At 40.6% G+C, this 20,340-nt stretch overlaps 1 protein-coding gene across 1 annotated transcript in view; it reads left to right on the top strand.

The window, feature by feature from the left end:
- LOC146580657 (mitogen-activated protein kinase kinase kinase 11) overlaps positions 1–20,340 on the top strand; it is a 50,235-nt gene that overhangs the window by 13,433 nt on the left and 16,462 nt on the right. Inside the window, exons 2-5 of the mRNA XM_085267419.1 lie at positions 12,276–12,456; positions 15,888–16,036; positions 17,027–17,202; positions 18,418–18,664. Coding sequence (XP_085123545.1) covers positions 12,276–12,456; positions 15,888–16,036; positions 17,027–17,202; positions 18,418–18,664 — 753 coding nt within the window. The remainder of the gene's footprint in view (positions 1–12,275; positions 12,457–15,887; positions 16,037–17,026; positions 17,203–18,417; positions 18,665–20,340) is intronic.

Genomic DNA, 20,340 nt, shown 5'->3' with positions numbered 1-20,340 from the left:
CTTCAGATATTGGTAAGTGCGAAACAGTTACTTAATATTTCCAGGAATAAACTGCCTAGACTACTTTGTGCTTACCATTGACTTATACTGTGATGCTTGATATACTACTATGCTCTACAATGTTGAGTCACACTTCAGATTATTATATCATGAGAAATATTTTTGCAAATTCATATCATCATATAATTTTGAGGCTATGTAACCCTTTCCTAATGGTGAGTGACTAAGGCACTGAAGAATTTGTTGCCAGTATTGTAATACACCAGGTCACTGGACTTGGCAGGAACACTGGGTTAACTTCTGAAAACATTTGAGCCTTCAACACTTCAGCCCAACAGTCTCAGTCATCTGACCGCCAATCTTTGCAAAAGCTCTAAAATGACCTAGCTTGCTTTAATTTTGGAGTTTTTAGCTGCGCTATACTATCTCTATCTGCAAAACAGGAAGATGGGATGAACAACACTATGCCATAGCTCTTATTGTCGCAGTGTCAACTCTGCTGGTGTCATTTTATATTCATTGTCTCATAGTAATTTTTTTAACTACTTTTAGTTCCCTTAAACAACTAAAATTTCAACAGTTTGTACTTAAAATATTAAAAGGAGATTAAACTAGCCATCAAAATATAGTTGGTAGGAAAAAAGTTCAACAACTAAACAACTAAAAGAACTTTTAGTTCCCTTAAACAACTTTTAGTTCCCTTAAACAACTAAAATTTCAACAGTTTATACTTAGAATATTAAAAGGAGATTAAACTAGCCGTCAAAATATAGTTGGTAGGAAAAAAGTTCAACAACTAAAAGAACTTTTAGTTCCCTTAAACAAAATCTTTACATTTGGGTTTTGAATTCAGTTTAAATGTGGTTCTTTAATGGCAGTTTGTGGCTTGGAAAATACTTTGGCAATGGACGTGTTTACTGTCTCCGATTGGTCGTGTGCTGTAAATGATAACAAAAAGTCCTTAAATTGTTAAATATTTTCAAAAAGGGGCTCTATAGATATGCATATCTATACTGTAGAATCCACATAATATATATATTTTTTAGCTGGCTCTGGTTCATTAATCAAATTTACCACCAGCATAATTCCTTTCCCCCACCACCACCTACATTGACCCGAAAACCTCTGGGGTCAACCTCATAACAACCCCTTATTTAAGCTTCTGATGAAATGGCTGTAATGTAGGGTAAATTTCAACACCATGGACCTCTGGATGCTTGTTAATAAGTCACTGCTTTCAGGCACTCACAGGCAGTTACCTGGCGCAGGGAATCATTTATAAACCCCCCTCATCAGCGTTAATGTGGATGCCCAGAAACAGAATACTCCCTTGTATTTGTTTTGGAGGGTGTGTTTCATACTGAAACTCTCATGATGATTCGCTTCTAGCTTATGTGCTTAAAGACATGCTTAAGAAGCCAGGCAAGATTTTGTTCTTTGCGTTCTTCTTCTTTACCCCCCAGAAAAGTGTGTGCGTGTGTGTCATTTTAATAATTAATAGCAGTTTGTCTCAGAAGTTCTTTTAGAGTTATTTTTTTGCATAGATGCATTTTGGTGCCTCCCAGACAGGTCTAGCCAGAGCCAGTGGATGATTTCCAGCATTTGTTAGAAAAGCATAAAGCAGACTTGTTAATGGGGGTTTCATTTACTCAAGCATAACACTGTTTTGTCGATTGGTTTTGTTTTCAGCACATCAGCTCTACTCTGTTGGGCTAAGTATATTAACAGCTTCCTGACTATATATATATATATATATATATATATCTGTTTACTTATTTTAGCAATTTCTTTATTTGTCTGAGAGACTGGCACCATTCGCAGTCCATTTAGTAGGATTTATTTGCCCTTATTTAGAAAGTTCAGTTGCCGCTAACTAGCTAGCCCCAGACCTTTTGCAGCTTTTATTTTTCCTACTGACTGGCCTCCTGCCATTTTTTGCTGTCACAGCCAACCACAGTTTAATTTAGCTGTTTTCCCAAAGAGGATCTCCTCCTGCTGTTGGGTGAACTCACACTTCACCATTTTGGGCTTGAGCTGCTGACAGTACTCCATCTTTGAATGCTTTAGGTCCACTTCCAGAAGCTACAGCAAGCGGAGCTACTCCAGGTTCATAGGCTGGACTGCAGAACAGAAACTGCAGTCCAATATGGTGTAATGGGTAAAATAATAATTGTATATTGCTCAGTTATTTGTCACAAAATACTTGGAACATAAAGTAGCGGCAGATAGATTTCTGGTAGCGCTACTGCTTCTACGGTGCATTGATAGATACCTAGTCTTCCCCCTTAATAGCCCATTGTGAGCCAGAAAAAACCCAACTTCTAAGTTATTTAGGCTTAGTGAATTTAAAATTTAATCTCTCAAAGATATGTTTTTACCCAGTTTTCATGAATGCAAGTTATATTTATTTAAAGATTTTAGCTAGCAGTGATATTTTTGTTCTGACAATTTATTTCTGTAATTTCAATGAATAGAAACGTTAAAAGGTTTTTAAATTCAGATGTAAAACAAGGATAAGTTTCAGTTTAGATATGAAACTACAAATTAAGCTAGCTAACTGGCTGACTCCTTCTCATGGCCTGTAGTAAAAACAGAAACATGCTAAAGGGGACGTGGCTGCCTCCCTCTGAGAAGTTACATCACCCCGCTCTCAGGGTTTGCATCTATCTATTAAGACTCTCCCTATAAAACAAGTCTAACAGGGCAAATGTCGCAAACCAACAGGTTCACCAACATTATCTTCCAACTTACTTGGATGAGTTCGCGAGGGTTGATTTTCCCCAAACTGCTGCAAACATCATCCTCCCCACCAAGGCTCTGACAGCAGTTAGGTTGTCAAACTAATCATGACTATATATAATATTTCTCTGCAGCTGAGCGTGATTTGCGTCTTACAGGAAATGGGTGATGTTTTAAGGTGCCATACAGAGTGATAGCATGAGTGCATTCTGATCAGGGAATTCAGGTTTTACTAATGACAGCCCTGTGGTGCAGTGTGTGAACCAAAAGTGCACATCAATCACAACTTTATCTTTACACATATCAAATAAGGAAGATGTGCCGCCTCAGACGGACAGCACACATTGGTTAGTTGTGGCCTAGTGTTTAAACTGCTGACGTTGCTTAACTCTCGCGCTCAGCGAGCAACTTTGAATGCACCCCTGAGCTAAGGCGAAACTCCAGTGGCATGAGCGCCAGTTTCGTCGTGAGTTGACATCTGCACTATGATTGTACCCGATCTCTCTCCCTCTCTCTCTCTCTCTCCTTTGCTCGCTGCCTGGTCAGAGCTTGCCAAACTGTCTGTCAGGCTATGGCTTCGTCCCTCAGGGGACAAAGCTCCCGTTCTTCCTGGGGAAAGCCCCCACCCTGCTGGAATTCTCCCCTCGCCTACGGGTTGCAGGGCAGGGAGGAGGGAGAGGGAGGAAGGTAGAGAGAGCACAGAGGTCGACCCGATGTCGGCATTTAAAGACCAGCACAGATAATTTTGGCCATGGAGCGATACTATGCACTCTTTCATTTGACCTTTTTGCTTTTTGTTGAAAAGAATTAGTTTTTTTGTGTTGTCCAGATTATTATTCCTTTTAAAAAAATGCACACCAAGTATGGCGCGAGTTTTCAGTCAATGCCGGCTTAGTATCCTCGGGTAATTATCAGTCCAACTCTAGCAGAAACTAACAGGGGTGAGGAATCATACCATACATAGGAACAAGTGGTGAGAGATGGAGATGTAGCTGCAGTTTGGAATTATAGGGAAGAAGATAATTAAGTGAGGTGCAGAGTGAAGAGGCAGACTTTTGGATGTGAAAGTTTATAGCCTTTGTCGCTGCATGCACTGTATGTTCAGTGTCCTTGACGAGGGCGTGAGCCTAAGCCAGACGTTGCTTTTTGTATGTCAGTACCTGCCAGTGACTGTTTAAGTCCACTTTAGCGAATTTTTCTATGCCTGCGAAACGTCCTTTTTTTCAAACGTCGCATAATACAGTTTACATTAGCAGCTGTGGTGGATCTAATGTGCTCCGTTCATAGTAGTTTTTGAAACACTTGATCCATAAAGGATAACTAATAATATCCTGTTTTGTCATTATTTGAGTGTAATAATAAAAATTCAAAAACGAACTAAATGAAACAATACTGTCAATGAAAAACAAAGTAAATTTCATAACACATTCTGCTTCATATAGCTATGGTAGACAAGTGTATTTAGCCAACCACAAACCGCAGCCTCGGTATGAGCAAGGGATCAAAACGGGGAGGAGGAAAATTATGGAGATGAGTGAAAACAAGAAAAAAGAGAAAAGGCTTGGTGGCCTTTTTTTCCAGTGAAGTTATAAATGCCCATCGAAATGATATAAATTGACCAACATTTCTTGTGTTATATAAATTTGTTGCACCTGCTTTTGTTCTATAAGGTAAAATATACCTAAAAGTTGGTGCAAGCAGGCTTTGCACCAACTTTGTAATAAAGTAATAGAGTCCAGTAGCACTCTATTTCCAGTCCTAGACACTATAACTTGTTGCAGTTTGGGTAAAATTATCAAGTTTAATACCTTTAAAAAAATAAAATAAAAATCTGAAATAATATTGCTGCATTGAATAAAAATAGATGTTTGTTTGTATACTCTGTCAATTTACTGGCCAAGAAAACTGCAACTGGTGCATCTCTACTGAAAACTGGACTACAACAAAAAGTCAAAGCATGTTTTTTGATAGGCTTGATGGTTAATCTGTGACAGAATATTAAGAGACCCTTTCCCATTAGTATTTGCCAGTAAATCTGGGGTAATGTCAGTAAATGTGAGCAGAACAAGAAGCCTTGCTTCTTAAATGCCATGTGAAGAATGTGGGGAATGTATAATAGCCCATATTTGTCCATGAGGCACCGCTGCCTTTATCAGTCAGGTAAGCACATGTTTAATCAGTGCTGGAAAGACCCCTGAAAAAAAGCCATGACTCTGGGATTCTGTTGCAGAGTTGACTCACTCCCACAGCCGCTATCATATCTAGGCCACCGCTGGTAGGAGTCATGTCTGCAACTGACACACTCTTGTTTCTGAACAACAAACAATGCTAAACAGAGTGCCGTTGCCATGGAGAACAGTCATGGTGTTTTTTGTGGTGACATTGTTGGTTTCGTGCCTCTCAATCAGGAAGACACTCTGACTGGGCAAGCCCGATCTAGTCGTGATATTTGCCGTTATCCTTTGAAGGAGAGCTGGATTTCCTGCTCTTTTTACCTCTTTGGTTCACACACCTCCTTAAAATGTGATTAATATGGGAGACAACAGGGGAGGTAGATAAAAGCACTCCCGTATCCCTCCATGTTATGATTTTAGTTCAGTACAATTTATTTGTAGACTTCCTTTCTTAATGAATTTATTGCTTCACATAGTTTTGAAGATATCAGCAGCACAATTATTATTATGTGGGTCAGTGGCTGATTTGGACACGGAGTTTAGCCACACGGTGTCCAGTAAGCAGCTGACTAGCACGCCATTTGCCGTCAGTGTGACGGTGGTGGTCAGAGGAGGATGGCCGAACAGGAGCTAAACTGTGAATGCACTCTGCCTCAGATCAGGAAGTGGAAGAAGGATGTCATGTGTACATGTGCTGAGACTTTGTTTCGTGTGTTTGTTTCTCTGTGTGGTTGCATGTGTGCACGCGTGAGTTTGAGTATAGCTGTAAGTGCAAGCACATTTATGTGCATAAGTTTTGTTTGTTTATTGTGTGTGTTATGAAACCGTCTATCACCTCTGCTCTGGTGTGTGTGTTTATTTACTTATTTATTTGTTTATTTATGTATTTTTTTAATTTATGGCCCTGTTGGCTTTTGCAGTAAATCTCTGCAGGATTGTGATGGATTCATGCCTACTTTCCCCCCCTACAGAATGCCTCTGTGCTCAGACCTGTTAACATCACATAATCGATGGAATGTTTGCTAAATAACAGTCTAGAAGTTTCTACATATCGTCCATGCAGCTGCAACGTACATGCAGACTTTGGAAATGACTACTTCTTTGGCCTTCTTCTCTCCCTACTGCACAATATATAATAAATGGTGACACTGCTACTGGGAATCTAGAATGAAATGTATAGTTTATACTTTTATTTGTGTAAAGTAAAAGTCGTAACATTACTGCTAACCTGCTCCTACGTGATTTCAAGTGAATGTGACACAGAGTGAGACATCAAATTCATAAACTGTGGACGCATGAATAATCTTAAAAATTTCTTTACTTGTCATCAAAAGTTATTAATAAATGATCTGTTGCATAGATCTCGTTTCCCCCTCATTTCCATTGGATAAATGACTTCATTCCTGTGACCGCCAACTCTGAGGACTGGTGTCGTGTCAAGGGCTGATGATTGGTCCACCTGTCGTAGCGCACCCGTGGGATTTACTCTGCACCTCGGTTTGTTTGTGTGAACTAGTTCAGTGGTGTGTTTTCATGCCTTCCTTTTAATTTTTGTGTGTGTGTGTGTGTACATTTTTCTCATATTTGAATGCTTGTGTGCATCTGGGAATATTGCTAAAAATCAAATGTGGCAAATGTGTGTTAAGTGCCTGTGTGTGCATCGTTTTGCAAATGTAGTGTGTGTGTGTGTGTGTGTGTACACAGTTATCTATAGCTCTGCTTTCTAGCCCAGCCACTTACAGCTGTGCCCCATGTTCCTCTATCATATGATAACAATCAACAGTCAGCTACTCTCTCTCTCTGTGACACCTCTGCTCGCTCCCTCACAGCACCAACACTTCCCGCTGCTCTGTCTCACTCTGTGTCTGCAGCCATGTGACCCCTCTTAACCTCTGTTTACTAAAATAGCAATAAGCAGCCGTCGGTGGGAACTTTATTTTCCCCCCTTCAAAAAAAGCCAGATCCTTGTTAGAGCAGGCTAATAGACAGATATCAACGTCACTGCCCGGAAGTAGGGTCATGGCACAGAGATCGAGCATCCTGGTGGAAATGGGGGTGACTGACCAGGGCTTGTTTTCACTAGACGCTGACCAGCAGTAGGACAAAAGAAGTAGAGCAAGGGATCAGGGCCTGTTGCAGTAAATACCCCCACCCCTCCCTGTGGCCTGTGGAATTGACAGAAACAGTGACTCAGGCAAAGAATGGACAGAAATTGATTTTCTGCAGAAAGGTTAAATGTGCAGCAGTAGAGGCTTTTTTTGTTTTGGCTGTTGGCTTCTTTTGCTACTTCATTGTTTGGGTCTTCGTTGTGAGGCAGAAGTCGATAATTAAGCAAAAAAGTTGGTGGTCGACATGCTTTTAAAGCCCCCCCATTTAAAAAGCTTTCGGTCTATAAGAATATAAGGTAAAAGCCTCAACTTATCGTCTTGCTTTGCACCTACCCATCATCTTACAGACAGAATGGACAAAATAATATGCACGGCTGTGGATGGTGTCTCTATGACCAGGGAGCACAATTTGTCATGCAAGTACATTATGAAAGAACCGTGTCTCCTATTCCCTCCAATGTTCTCACACACAGAGCAGACAACACAACCTCTTGTGATGCATTCCTTTGTGACGTCAAACTTGCTGCCTCTGGGCTACGAGGCACAGCACAGGATGTCTGAACAAAAGAGACGGAGAGAGGGAGGGCGAGAGTCGGTTTTATATCTGGAAAATGATAAAAATTCATATATTTGTGGATAAAGAAAACAGAGAGAGGAGAAAATAGATTTTTCAGTGAAGTCGAGGGGAGGAAAAAAAGGGAAAGAGAGCCGAGCCTAGAGAGTCGGAAAGTGACTGCAAATAGTTGGAGTCTTACTTCCCTATAATAAGTGAAATTCTTTGCTGCTTCTCCTCCCTGAGTTTGACAGCCAGCCTTGCCCTAAGCGATGCCCACTCTGCCAGCAAAGGGGAAGAGAGGCACGGCTGCCGATCTCACTGAGACATGTGATACAGAGTCACACTGCAGCGACAGAAATCCTCAGCTTTATATTCTGCTTTCATAGAAACCTGCCTGGCGAGGCTTTCGGTGCTGCAAGATTTCCTGACACTGACTGGTTAACAAAATATAGAACTTATTGCATTTTATACTTTGACTTTGCTTAGAGTTTCACACAATCCCAGTATGAAGAGTTCTGGTAATGTGTAGGTCAAAAGCTGTGCGTTACTGAGTGTTTTACATGTTATTTTAGTTATACTCCATGCAATTATACTGCATGTTATAATTGCATTCGAATGCAATTATAAGAACCTGCCACACATTTGCTTTCTTATGATTGAGCACCTTCTTCCCTGCCTGAAGCGTAAATATACCTCAGATTCATGCATGTAGAAAATATAATATCCTCATACTGGCAATACTGAAGATATATGCTAGGGCTGGGCTACACAGTAATATCGGTGTAATATTGGGCAACGATAGGAAAATTAAATATCGCGATAGAATATGGGTGAAACGCGCAGAATGAGAAGAGCGAAAGTGGATCGTTAAATGAAACGGATGAACCAGAATTGGTTTGTAAAAATGCTGCAACTTCAGTGGTGTGGAACTGGTTTGGCTTTCATCTGTCAGATACACAACAGAGCACTATTTTTGGTAGAGCATGCTAGCGGGCCGTCGTTATTACCGTGTTTTTTGGAAAATACAGCACACTTAAAATCAATCCTTAGATTTTTCTGAAAATCGACAGTGCCCCTTATAATCCCGTGTGCCTTATGTATGAATTCTGGTTGTGTTTACTGACCTCGAAACGATTTTATGTACACGGCGCTTGAAAATCTGTCAAATGTTTTAGTACGACTTTGCTAAGCTACAAAACGGCACCGCTTGATGGATTGTCGGAGCATTATGGCTACCGTAGGCAGGCGCCTCGCGGAGTGATACGTACTGTGCTTCAACATAATATTACCGTGTTGTGTGTGCATAACCCCTTTTTAGGTTTTGTGGATATTATACATGGTTATGCTGAGGACATGTCGGCCAATTTTCACTGGAAATGCCTTTTGTTTAAACTGTCAGCAAGGAATTTGCATTTGCACTGTTAAAGTTTTATATAACTTTAATGCACATAAAAAAACAGCTGCTCGTTTAAGTGAAAATACATTTATGTTTGTTTTTTTTTGTTTTTTTTTTGCACTAATAAAGTTGAGGAGTTGTAAAGTATTTTGTCTAGTGTCAATTATATCGTCAGTTATCGTTATCGCAAATTTTCAAATGTATATCGTGATAAATATTTATGGTCATATCGCCCTGCTCTAATATATGCACACATACACTAGTCATTATAAGCACACAGGCATTAACAATAAGGACAGTTTTTTACCAACATTGTCAGGTGTGCATAAATCTAAAGTAAAAAAGGAACTTATGTGAAACAGAGAACTAAAAGACCTTTAGACCATTACATTATGTTCATATTAAAGAAAGCCAAAGTTTCAGATAATTTATCAAACAAAGTGTCATTGAAGCAATTCACTGGACATTTTAGGCTTTAAAAATTAGAGCCCAGTGAAATGGGTGTTTTTAGGTTCTGTACAAATACCGATTGTAACAAAGTGGCCTTTTGTGGCTGGAGATGAAGGCTGAGGCAGAGTACTTTGGAAACAAGAGGTGTTTATTTGTCCACATATAATATAACTCCGTGGATAATGAATGCCAGGTCAAGCCTTCAAGCAGCAGCACAAATCGGTGTCTAATGACAAATGGCAGCCTTAAATACTCTCAGCTATTATAGGACTAAACCATTATTTACTCACAGGTGAGTTTACCTCAATTCCACCATCTATATACAACACATACTTTAATAAATAAGCATATACATTTTACCATTTTCTAATAATAATTAAGTATTTAATATTTTAACCTTACACCTTAGCATCATTATGAAAATACCTAAAACCCATGTACAGAAATTCCCCACATCGCCCAGAACCTTTAACACCAATGCTCCGATATTTTGATATGTCAGCCGATATGTATGTAGACGCAGTATAAACAGGCTATATGAACAGAACTATGATAAATGCAATAAGGAACAGTAGTGCTGCCTTATATTAAATAAATCAATGTTGGATTGACAGGAAAGTGCATTACCTAATTTACTTGAGAGGACAAAAACAGGAACCCACTGGAAGCTTCCTCTGTATCAAATTACAACTGACCAAATCAAAGATAAGATATTTTTTAATAGAGCCGAGAAATTTATCAGCGCGCCGACATTACTGACAGTCTGATATTATCGGCTGCTATTAGCTTTTTCCGAACTATCAGTATCAGCATTTGCAACAGTTGAAAAGCAAAAATTAAAAAAGTAAACCGCTTAAATTATGAGCATTAATGTTGCTCAGTTTTCCTAACAGAGGGCACGTTGCCACTTCCCTGTTGGTTGCACTCGTGTTTGGAAACACAGCAATCATCTGACCAGAGTTGGGCACAGCATAAATGAGTAAATAAATAACTACACACGATAAATGTCAGGGAAATCTGTTTATTTTTTGTGTGTCTGAAATGGGGGGAAAAAAAGATCATATTTTTAAAGCACGAAATATCAGAACAGGTCCTACGTCTGAGTATTATTTAAATTCTAAAACGTTCAATAATCTACTTTGGCTCTCTTTAATATGAACACTGTAATGCTATATGTAGCCAGTAAGGAAAAACACAAGATTACATCTTTTAAAGAGCTGTTTAGACTTATAGCTGTGGGTTCTGCTTGCTTTGAACATACTTGTAGCTCAGCAGTCAGATGGCGGTCTGCAGGCGCCAGATAAGAGGCTGGAAAAATGAGTGTCACTAATGAAAATAGAATACAGGAATAAGCTTTACTTGCAATATTGCAGTAATATTTTTTTGTTTGTGCAGTTGAGATGGGTGCACACTGTGAGCTCTTGTAATGCTCTTCTGTGTGTAAGGGCAGCAAGATGAAAGATGTTTCTTTTTTTGAGTTTGAGTTGTTGAGTTTGTGCAAATAAATATCTTGCGATGGCATTTTTAAATGCTGCGCTTCATCTAATAGGCTGAAGGAGATATTTTTTATCATTTCTTTCTGCACCTTTTAAAACTGATCCACATCAGGCAAAAGCACCAGCATAAAAGAAATGGGTGTTTGAATTGAATTGAAAATACATTTTACTGCAACTATTAAGGCCTTGCTCATTTATAAATTATTATTTTCAGAAGTCTCTGTGGGATAAGTGATTCTAACAGGGTATCGCAATATTAACCATGCATCCAGGCCCTCTATACAGTGAGTAGTGAGTGATTTCAGAAAATGTAAGTCATTCTGAATTTGGCAATAAGAAGCTGCATAAAATGCAGTAAATATAAAATAAGCCAATAATTATTTCTATAGGTAACATTTTTATTAGTTAAGTATCAAAGTGAAGTGGCTGTAGCTAACGTTAGCTGGTTATACAGAACAATTTTGTATTTTTAATGTATTTGGCTGTGTGATAACCCATTTAGTAGTTGCCCGAGGTTTAACAGTTAAAGAGGTTTGATATTGTTTAAAGTGTATATCATTAACTGTTATTAAAACAGTCTATATAGTATATAATTGCTGCTCCTTTAGCTAACAGGAGCTAGCTGGCTAAATTTGAGAATAGTTATTGAGCTAGCTTAAGAAATGCGGTGGTGATTTTGCTAACAGGCTAGTTTGAGGATAAAAAATTTAATGGGGGGGATGATTAAAAACAGAAAGGCTGGAAGACTTTTAATTTGGGTATCATAATAGCTCCTAAAAGAAATACTTCTTTATTGGAGTCACCGAACACATTTGTTTTAGAAATGGTGCTTCCTCTATATATTTCCTCATGTGGCCAACATGTCGAGCCAGTTCACTGACAGCACAGCTCAGTTCAGCTGAGGGTGGAGACAGAGTCTGGCCCAGCTCCCAATCGTGCACAGGTCAGCTTGACGTGCTAACGTACTATATAGCGTATTGTGTACGCTGCCAATCACCTACCACTGCCAGTCTAACTAGGCAGAGGTTTATGTAGTTCCATCGATTGGTCAAATTGAAGCAAATTATGTTTGTCGACTTGAATTTTAGAGGCCTAAAATAAGAGGAAGAGGAAGTGAAAAAGAAACTGACAATGTGTGAATGTGCGTATTGAAGACATTGCTCAGTTTAGTGTGACGTTTTGTCTTTTTTTCCCCTGCTACTAGCAAGACAAGTGCATCTCTGCAGCGATGCATTTCAATGACTTTTAACCAAAACACATTTCTCGACTTGCATAGTAAACATTTTTATTAATTTGTCTCCCCCCCCCCCCCCCACCCTTTCCTTTCTACCTACCATCTACATCGTCTTCCTGAAGTTCTTCTGGCTGAGCCCATAGAAAATGAATGTATGGAGGGGTTGACGTTGAAGATTACAGACTTTGGCCTGGCAAGAGAATGGCACAAGACCACAAAGATGAGCACCGCTGGCACCTATGCCTGGATGGCCCCAGAAGTCATCAAGTCCTCCACGTTCTCCAAAGGCAGTGATGTCTGGAGGTAAGTCTGTGAATGTGTGTCCTTATAAACAGTTTGTTATTAAAAGACTGTTGTGGCCTGGGAAAAGAGATGATGTAATTCTCAACACCTTACAAGAATAGTTTTACATTTGAGCAAATATGATTCTTTCCTTTCCTGCAGACATTAAATTAGCAAAAGATTGTCTGCCGCCATTGCCTTCGCCATCCAGCCTACTCACACAACACAAAAAATTAAAAAGTGATTTATTTACTACAAAAAGTTCACCTTTTTCATACAGTGTCACAGTCTCTTCTGCATTTTGCAATCAGTCATTGTCAGGCTTGTTTCCCTGCGCGAAACAGTGAGAGGGCAGGGAGGAGCACATCAGGGAAGGGAGTAGCTGAGGAGAGGATGGTGTTACTGGAGTTGATGACTCCCACAACTTGTTGGCCAACTTAAAGTGCAAGAAAAGCTTCTTGACAAGTGTTGTTTTGTCTAAAACTAAAGGTGAAGAGTAACACCCATCCTCCCAAAGCACCCAGTCTAGGGGAAACCACTCTCACTCATATATATGTATATATAAAGGAAGGCCTGAAGGCTATTAGCTTACCTTAGCAATAAAGGAGAACAGGATAGGGAAGCGCCCAGCCTTGCTTTGTGGAAAGTTTATAACATCCACCCACCACCATGGCTAAAGCTTATTGTTAATTAATTGGCATTGTTCCAGGCTAGCCGTTTCCGCTTTTACAGCCTTCATGCCAAGCTTAGCTAATGAATCTTCAAGCAAGCTTCAGCAAGAAATTTACTGGTAAAAGGAAAGGGAGGTATCAGGAGACTTGAGATATCTCAAAATCCTTAAAATTGTTAGCAGTTTAATCATCGGCAAGGTGACTTTACTGAAGGAGCTCATATATGTCCGTGTTTTCTGTTGGTATTGTTGAAGAATTTGAAATTGGTCTTTTGAAGCTTTGTGTGTATGTAGACTTGTCGTCCAAAGGACAAAGTGATGGGTTAGAATTAGAGGGTGAAAGAACAGAGAAGTGATAGTGGGAGACTCTGTGATGAAGAGATGGAGGGACAGAGTGATGGATTGCAGCAAGGCTGCCACGACCATGTGATGGCGTCTCTTCAAAAAGCTGCTCTGTGCTTTGTTGTGGGACATGTGTGCTGCACACTGTCCCATTGTCTCCAGTATAGACGGAGAAGGAGGCCACACACCCGACCTAACCGCAGCCCTTTATCTGGGAATATCTTTGTGTGTGTGTGTGTGTGTGTGTGTGTGTGTGTGTGTGTGTGTGTGTGTGTGTGTGTGTGTCTGGCCACATCTACACAGAGTCCCTTGATTATGGCTTGTGGTTTTATAATAATGCCTTAAACAACTGTGTGATTTGTTGAGAGGGGATTTGTGATTGAAGTGCACAGTACATGAATTTGCATTTGGAATAAGGCAGCAGGGATGTTTTCACTGAGCAACAGATAAAACTATTTAAAAAAAAAGCATGATAACTCTAATGTGCTGTGGTTTAATTGTAATCCTATAGATGTGAACTTCTACATACAGATCCTATATGAAACCAGCTCAGCAGGCAGGCAGTTTCCATAGCCTTTGTCCATCAACTGCAAACCCACACAAAGTGAAATTTCACTGCAGAATCTGGAAACCGGTGAAACGAGCAAACAGGCAGGCAGCCCCGCTCTGAAGAAATGAAGGCTAATCTTTGTTTTTGTATTCTTTCTCATCTGTCCACGGCCGCTCGTCTCCAAAGCCACCATGCGCAGACGACGACCGCTTCGGGGCGAGCCGGCGAGCGGCGTTTCTGCATAGTCACAGTGTGTGGAAGTTGTAATTAAAGAACTAAATAAAAAAAGGCTGCGGCCTGCGCTCTCCACTTAGTGAGCCTGCAGTGTGTGTTCAGTCAGGTCCGGGCGAGGGCTAATTGACAGTGTGGGAGATCCAAGTCCTACGCCACACTTCATCTTCTTAGGACACAGGGCTGATCCCATTGTGTGGGCTCAAAAGTCCTGTGTGTGTGTGTGTGTCTTTGTGTACTTGTGTTTGCGCAAGTTTTGCATGCATGAGTTCACAGTGCTATGTAAGCACGTGTTTCATCAAGCAGAAATATTCCACTGCACAAAGACCTCTTGGTTCTCTGTCACCGCTGTCATAGAGAAGGTATAAAAGATAATCTTTGCTGTACAAAGCATGAATTGGAATGAAAGATGACCCGGATTTAAAAGTCATCATCTTACCTTCTTCTTACCTTCTTTCCTGAGACGTGAATTAAAACAGAATGCACTGATTTGCAAGTCATTGTATACTGAATTGGTATTGAATTCTTGAAGCTGAAACATATTTTAATCAATTATTCTTTAAATAATTTTGTTTTCTCAGAAGGTGTGTTGATTTTATCCACCGCTGGTCGAAATAGCTCAATTATACCACTTTATCCACAACACCGTTTACATGCTCCTCCCTCTTCCTGTCTACTCCAGGCTGCAGCAGGGAGTAGCTTGTCTGGGTACACGAGATTAAAATGTCTTTAATGCTGAATGTTCATATCCCACTTAGTGTAAGTCTAGCTCAACTTGTAGAACAGCTCATTTGCTCATCGGAAGAGCAGTGAAAAGTTCCCCGCCTGCTGTGTGGGTTCTCTGGTTATCTCTGCTTGCTCCTTTCTGAAGTCCATAGATGCATGTTTGATAAACTGCTGGTTCTAAATTGGCCGTAGGCAGGAATGTGTTACCCCTGAACAGGTTGTCAGTCTGCCTTTTACCTCATGAATAGACTCCAAACTCACAGCGACATTAGTTGTTTGGTCTCCTCATGTCATCACTGCGAGTAAGATTACAACATTCCTCCCCCAAAAGTCCAGCAGTTGGTTTCGTCAGTTCCCAGGCATTTACAGACTGTTGTTAAAAGAAGAGGATATGTGGCACAGTGGGAAACATGGCTCTGTCCCAACTCAAATTCAAAATAAAATCCTAAAAACTGTTTTCTTCTTAAATTAGTGTATTTTCTCTTTTCTGGGTTTATGAGATTTGCAAATCACTCCATTCTGTATTATATTTATATTTTACACACCATGTCAACTGTTTTGGAGTTGGGGTTGCACATAAATACCAGTCCATTTACACCCTAGCTGTGAGTTTTTTAATCTTCTTCTTGTTTTGATCGTTGTTCGCTATCACTGTTAAATAAATGAAATGTAGTTTGCACTAACAGCTTCCAGATAGAAAAACATCCTCACATGGCAGCTTGGGGGCAAAAAAATCATTTTCTTTCTAACACACAAGCCTAGAGGTTTTGTTTGCTGTTTAAATGCGACGGTAATTTGGTTGATATCACATAGAAATGTAAATATAAGTGGTATATGCAGCGTAAACATAATGAAGTGTTCCAACATCCTGTGTCTAATTTTGGCTCGAGCTCACTGTGTCATGCCTCGTTGTCTGGCTTGTTTCCCCTCCAGCTATGGTGTTCTGCTGTGGGAGCTGCTAACAGGAGAGGCACCCTACAGAGGGATCGATGGACTCGCTGTCGCCTATGGAGTCGCCGTCAACAAGCTCACCCTGCCCATCCCTTCCACGTGCCCCGAACCTTTTGCGCAGCTCATGTCAGGTGGTACACTCCTGCAGAAATGTAACGAAATTTTGGCGTTCGATTCAGTGGTGTGACAGGACTTTAGCGTGCCATCAGGTTGCTGTCCCGAGCACGCGTTCTTTTCCATTTCCCCAAATCCCTGCATGTTGTCAGTAACGTGGCTAATTGAGAGGAAGCGTTTTATGCAGAAGCCATCTTATGCAATACATTTGTGCCCATTTATCTTCTGTTTTTTGGTTTTAAAGTAAGAAGAAATGCCACCTGGGTGCTTGCTGTCAAGCTACCAGCTGGTCCAGAAAAGTAGACACTTGGATTCCCTTTCCCTTGATGTCATTTTGTCGTTTTTTTTGTTTTTTCCTAAGTCAGGATCAGTGCACAAAACAACCAGTAGCCACCTCAGAGGATTAATTAATTATTGGATTGGTTTTTGATCTTCTTGTAATGCCTAAAGTTTAGAAGCAAATTATGCAAAAGTCCCCGCAGCAAGTTAATTAAGCATGACACTTTGAATAAGTGATCAGCTTGACTCTAAATTGTGCTCACACAAAGTGCCTGAAACATGTGTAAATAAAAGTTAGAGGCTTTGCAGGTTACTTGTTCAATATTACATGTAATAAGTGCAAAGACATACGCCTCATGTAGTTATCTGACCTAATTTTAAGTCTTTAAATCTCAGGTGACGGCATTCAGTTGGATGATGAAATTCTTCTTCTTCTTTTTTTTTTTTTTTCATTTTGTCTGAGGATTAAAATTAATGAATGAGGGACTTTCAGGTCCCTTGATTTTAAGAAAATGCTCAAAATATGTGAAGCTGTCCTAGAAATGAGTAAATTTGTCGTCTTATTGTCAGTTAAAGTAACCTCTGATCTTTTCCCCCAACTGTAACGTTTCTAATCGCTCTGTATTTCTGATTGGTCCATTACTTCTGGACAGCTACATATGCACGTCACTTTGGTGTAGCACCAACTGCATCCCTGTGACTCACTGTATCCCCTGTATGTGTGACAGAGTGCTGGGACCAGGACCCCCATCGCAGACCCAATTTCAGTTCCATCCTGGCCCAGCTGATGGCCTTGGAGCAGCAGGTGAAGGAAGAGATGCCGCAGGATTCGTTCCACTCCTTGCAGGAGGACTGGAAACTGGAGATCCAGGACATGTTTGATGAACTCCGGGCTAAAGAGAAGGTAAGAGGCCCTCAACTCTGAATCACTAAGCCATGCCCTTGCCAGGGCTAGCTTCTGATTTAGAAAATGTCATTTTAAATAATAACAACTTGATGGTACTGATATTAAAATGAAGTCATCCACAAAGCCCACTCCTGACATTTAACGGAACATGTTTCATTAACCACATGATCCGGGTTAATGTTCATGTTGACATTTCTGTGCAGTTTTTTCTTTTAATGTGTTTCGTTGATTTATTATGGTTCAACACACCATCAGCTGGAGATTTATTCTGGCTCTGAATTGGTCTTTTGGGGGCAGTAAGTTTGTTACTTCACTCAGTGAGTTTAAATACTTGGAGTCAACCAGCCAAAGGAATGGACACTGCAAAAGTGGGATGAAAAAGAGAGAGCAGGCAGGGTGGAGTGGGTGGAGACGAGTGTCAGCAGTGATTTGTGACAAAGGGATGGCAGCAAGAGTGAAAAAGAAGGTTTACAACGTGGTAGTGAGACCCGCTGTGGCATGTGGCACTGACAAAACGACAGGAGCGAGAGCTGGAGGTGGCTGGTTGAAGATGTTGACGATCAAGATGTTGATGACCAGAAGGGACAAGATTAGAAAGAAGTACATCAGACGGACAGCTCACGTTGAGATGGTTTGGAAATGTGCAGAGGAGAGATAGTGGATATACTCCACAATGAATGTTGAAGGGTGGAGCTGTCAGGCCTACAGTTGTTTATGACAACAGGATTATAGTGGGATTTTTGGTTTTTAAGCACAGCCTCATCATAGGTGGGCTTTTCATCCCCTCTGCTTGAGCAGATCCCACAGCTCAGGACAACCAAAGTCCTCAACAAATATTGTATGTTTCAGGGGTTTCTGGAAAAGCACCCTAACTCTAAGAGCCACAGCAGCTGAGGTGTCTTGCCAGTCTTTGTTATTCTCCCTTATTTCTGTGGCCTGGGGGTCACCGAGCCCCTCTAGCCGTGTTCTTAGCAGCACAGTATTTAACAGAGTATTTAGTGTAGTATCCCAGGAGGAGAAACCCATCAAATAAAATGTCAAAGAGCAGCTGTGAGTCATCATGCATAATAATAGCTTTCACTGCTACCAATTTTCTCAGAATTTTGTTTCATTAAACTGTAAATTTGCATAACCTCAGTCACACACACGAGACCTGCTGATATTAATTCACTTCTAAATACTTTCTTTCACTTGCCTTTCGCCCTCCATCAGGAGCTGCGATGCCGTGAAGAGGAGCTAAAGCGAGCAGCTCTGGAGCAGAAATCTCACGAAGAGTTCCTGCGGCAGCGTGAGCAACAGCTGGCCCAGTGGGAGCAGGATGTGTTCGAGCGTGAGCTCAGCCTCCTCATCCTCCACTTGAACCAGAACCAGGAGAAACCTAATGTCAAGAAGAGGAAGGGCACCTTCAAAAAGCACAAACTCAAGTCCAAGAACGGCGAGAAGATCAGCATGCCCCAAGGTGCGTCGGCTTATATCCATCTATCCATCTTATCTACCTTTGATTTGTTCTGTCAGAGATCAGACTCGATTTCTTGGTCAGTCTCAACAAGCAAAAAATAACAACAGTCCAAAAAAACACATGCAAGAGAGCAGTGAGAAGGAAGTGAGGGAGAGTTTTTGTGGCACGACTGGTATTTTTGTAGCACGGCTCCTTGGAAAATTGCTATCAGGGCTGAACTCATGTAAAGATTGACATTTTGAAAGAGAGGCTGCAGATAGGTGCAGTTTTGCGCTATTATAAAAAAGTTTGTCATTTTTAAATCTTTTTTTCAGCAGCTCCCCTCCCCATCTAAAAATAAATAAATAATTTAAAGGTGGATCACAGGTCTGACTTGCTGATATCTACTCTGACCAGGATTCACTTTGCCCTCCTCTTTTTCTTCTCTTACTCACCTGACTGCCGTTTCTTGTCCTGAGCTATCACAAAGTCACACAGTCTGCAGCAGTTCACATCAAGTGTTTCAAAGCATGTATTTTGGGCTGAGCAAGCATGCATAAATGCGCGCTGTGTATGTGTGTGTTGTGGTTAGGCCTTTCCCAGCAGCAGCAGGGCGGTGATGTGGTGGTAGTGGTGGGGGGTTGATGAGAGGGGAGAGTGAGCCAACCACGCCTCGACACTTCCTGTCCATGGACAGACTGCTGGCTGGCCTCTCTCACTTTCTTGCTCTCACTCTGTGCCTCTCTCTCCCTCTTTCTTTTTAAGCATACCTTCCTCACCCATTTTGTCTTGTTCCTTTTCCTCTTTAGCTCCCTGGCCACTGGTTTTATTTTCCTTCTTACAGTATGTGCCTGAATCCCTTTCTCTTTTTTTCCCCTTTTCCCACCAATATTATTATTGTCTTTTTCTCCATCCTATATTAAACTTGCACTTTATACCCTGCAGTAACATATATATTGTGGGCTTTTTGGAGGGGGTTCAGTAGCTGGAACATACTTATGTGTCCTTTTTGGGATATTTTTTTCCCCACATACACACATATTCAAAAATATCTGAGAAAGTAAAGCATGGGATACTTTGTAACTGTGTTAAAACACAAAAGTAAGACATCTAAATCATAACATTTCAGAAATATACAATCTTAACATAAAATCTTCACTAAGGAAGACTCGTTAAGCTTTGCATATATGGCCTTTTAACAGATAGGCTGCCTTAGCAAGTTGAGCACTAGCAAGATTGGTGACTGATTTGCAATAATTTAGATGAATGTGAAATTTTTGGGATAGTAACAGTGTAAATAATTTGTCCTGCTTTTAACATATACACCTATCTTCCATGTCTATCGACTGCATAACAGTTACTCTGCATAAAATCACTACTTTTGCTAACTAGCTAAAGCTAGCTGCCTCATGTGCTAAATTAGCTAGCTAGTTTAACCTCTATTAGCATAGCAACATGCACTAGCAAACTTTAGCAAACAGTAGCAGTTCCTTTCTGACACCACATGTAGGTCTTTCATTAATTTTACAGTTTATCTGTAGAATAGAATAGTGTTAATTGGCCTGCAGGCCTTTCTGAGTAATATCAGTGTTGTAGTTAAACACGGACTTTAATCAGCATGCCATTATCAGCCATTGCCACTAGTAGCTTCCTTAATGCTTGATACATGGAAAGAGTAAGGTCTTTCGTGAGTCCTC

The sequence above is a fragment of the Mchenga conophoros genome, linkage group LG3 (assembly GCF_057382185.1).
Source record: "Mchenga conophoros isolate Kocher_MC1m ecotype Shallow Benthic linkage group LG3, M_conophoros_male_GT1.1, whole genome shotgun sequence".
NCBI classification, from domain to species: Eukaryota; Metazoa; Chordata; class Actinopteri; order Cichliformes; family Cichlidae; genus Mchenga; species Mchenga conophoros.
This window is presented reverse-complemented; position numbering and strand designations above follow the sequence as displayed.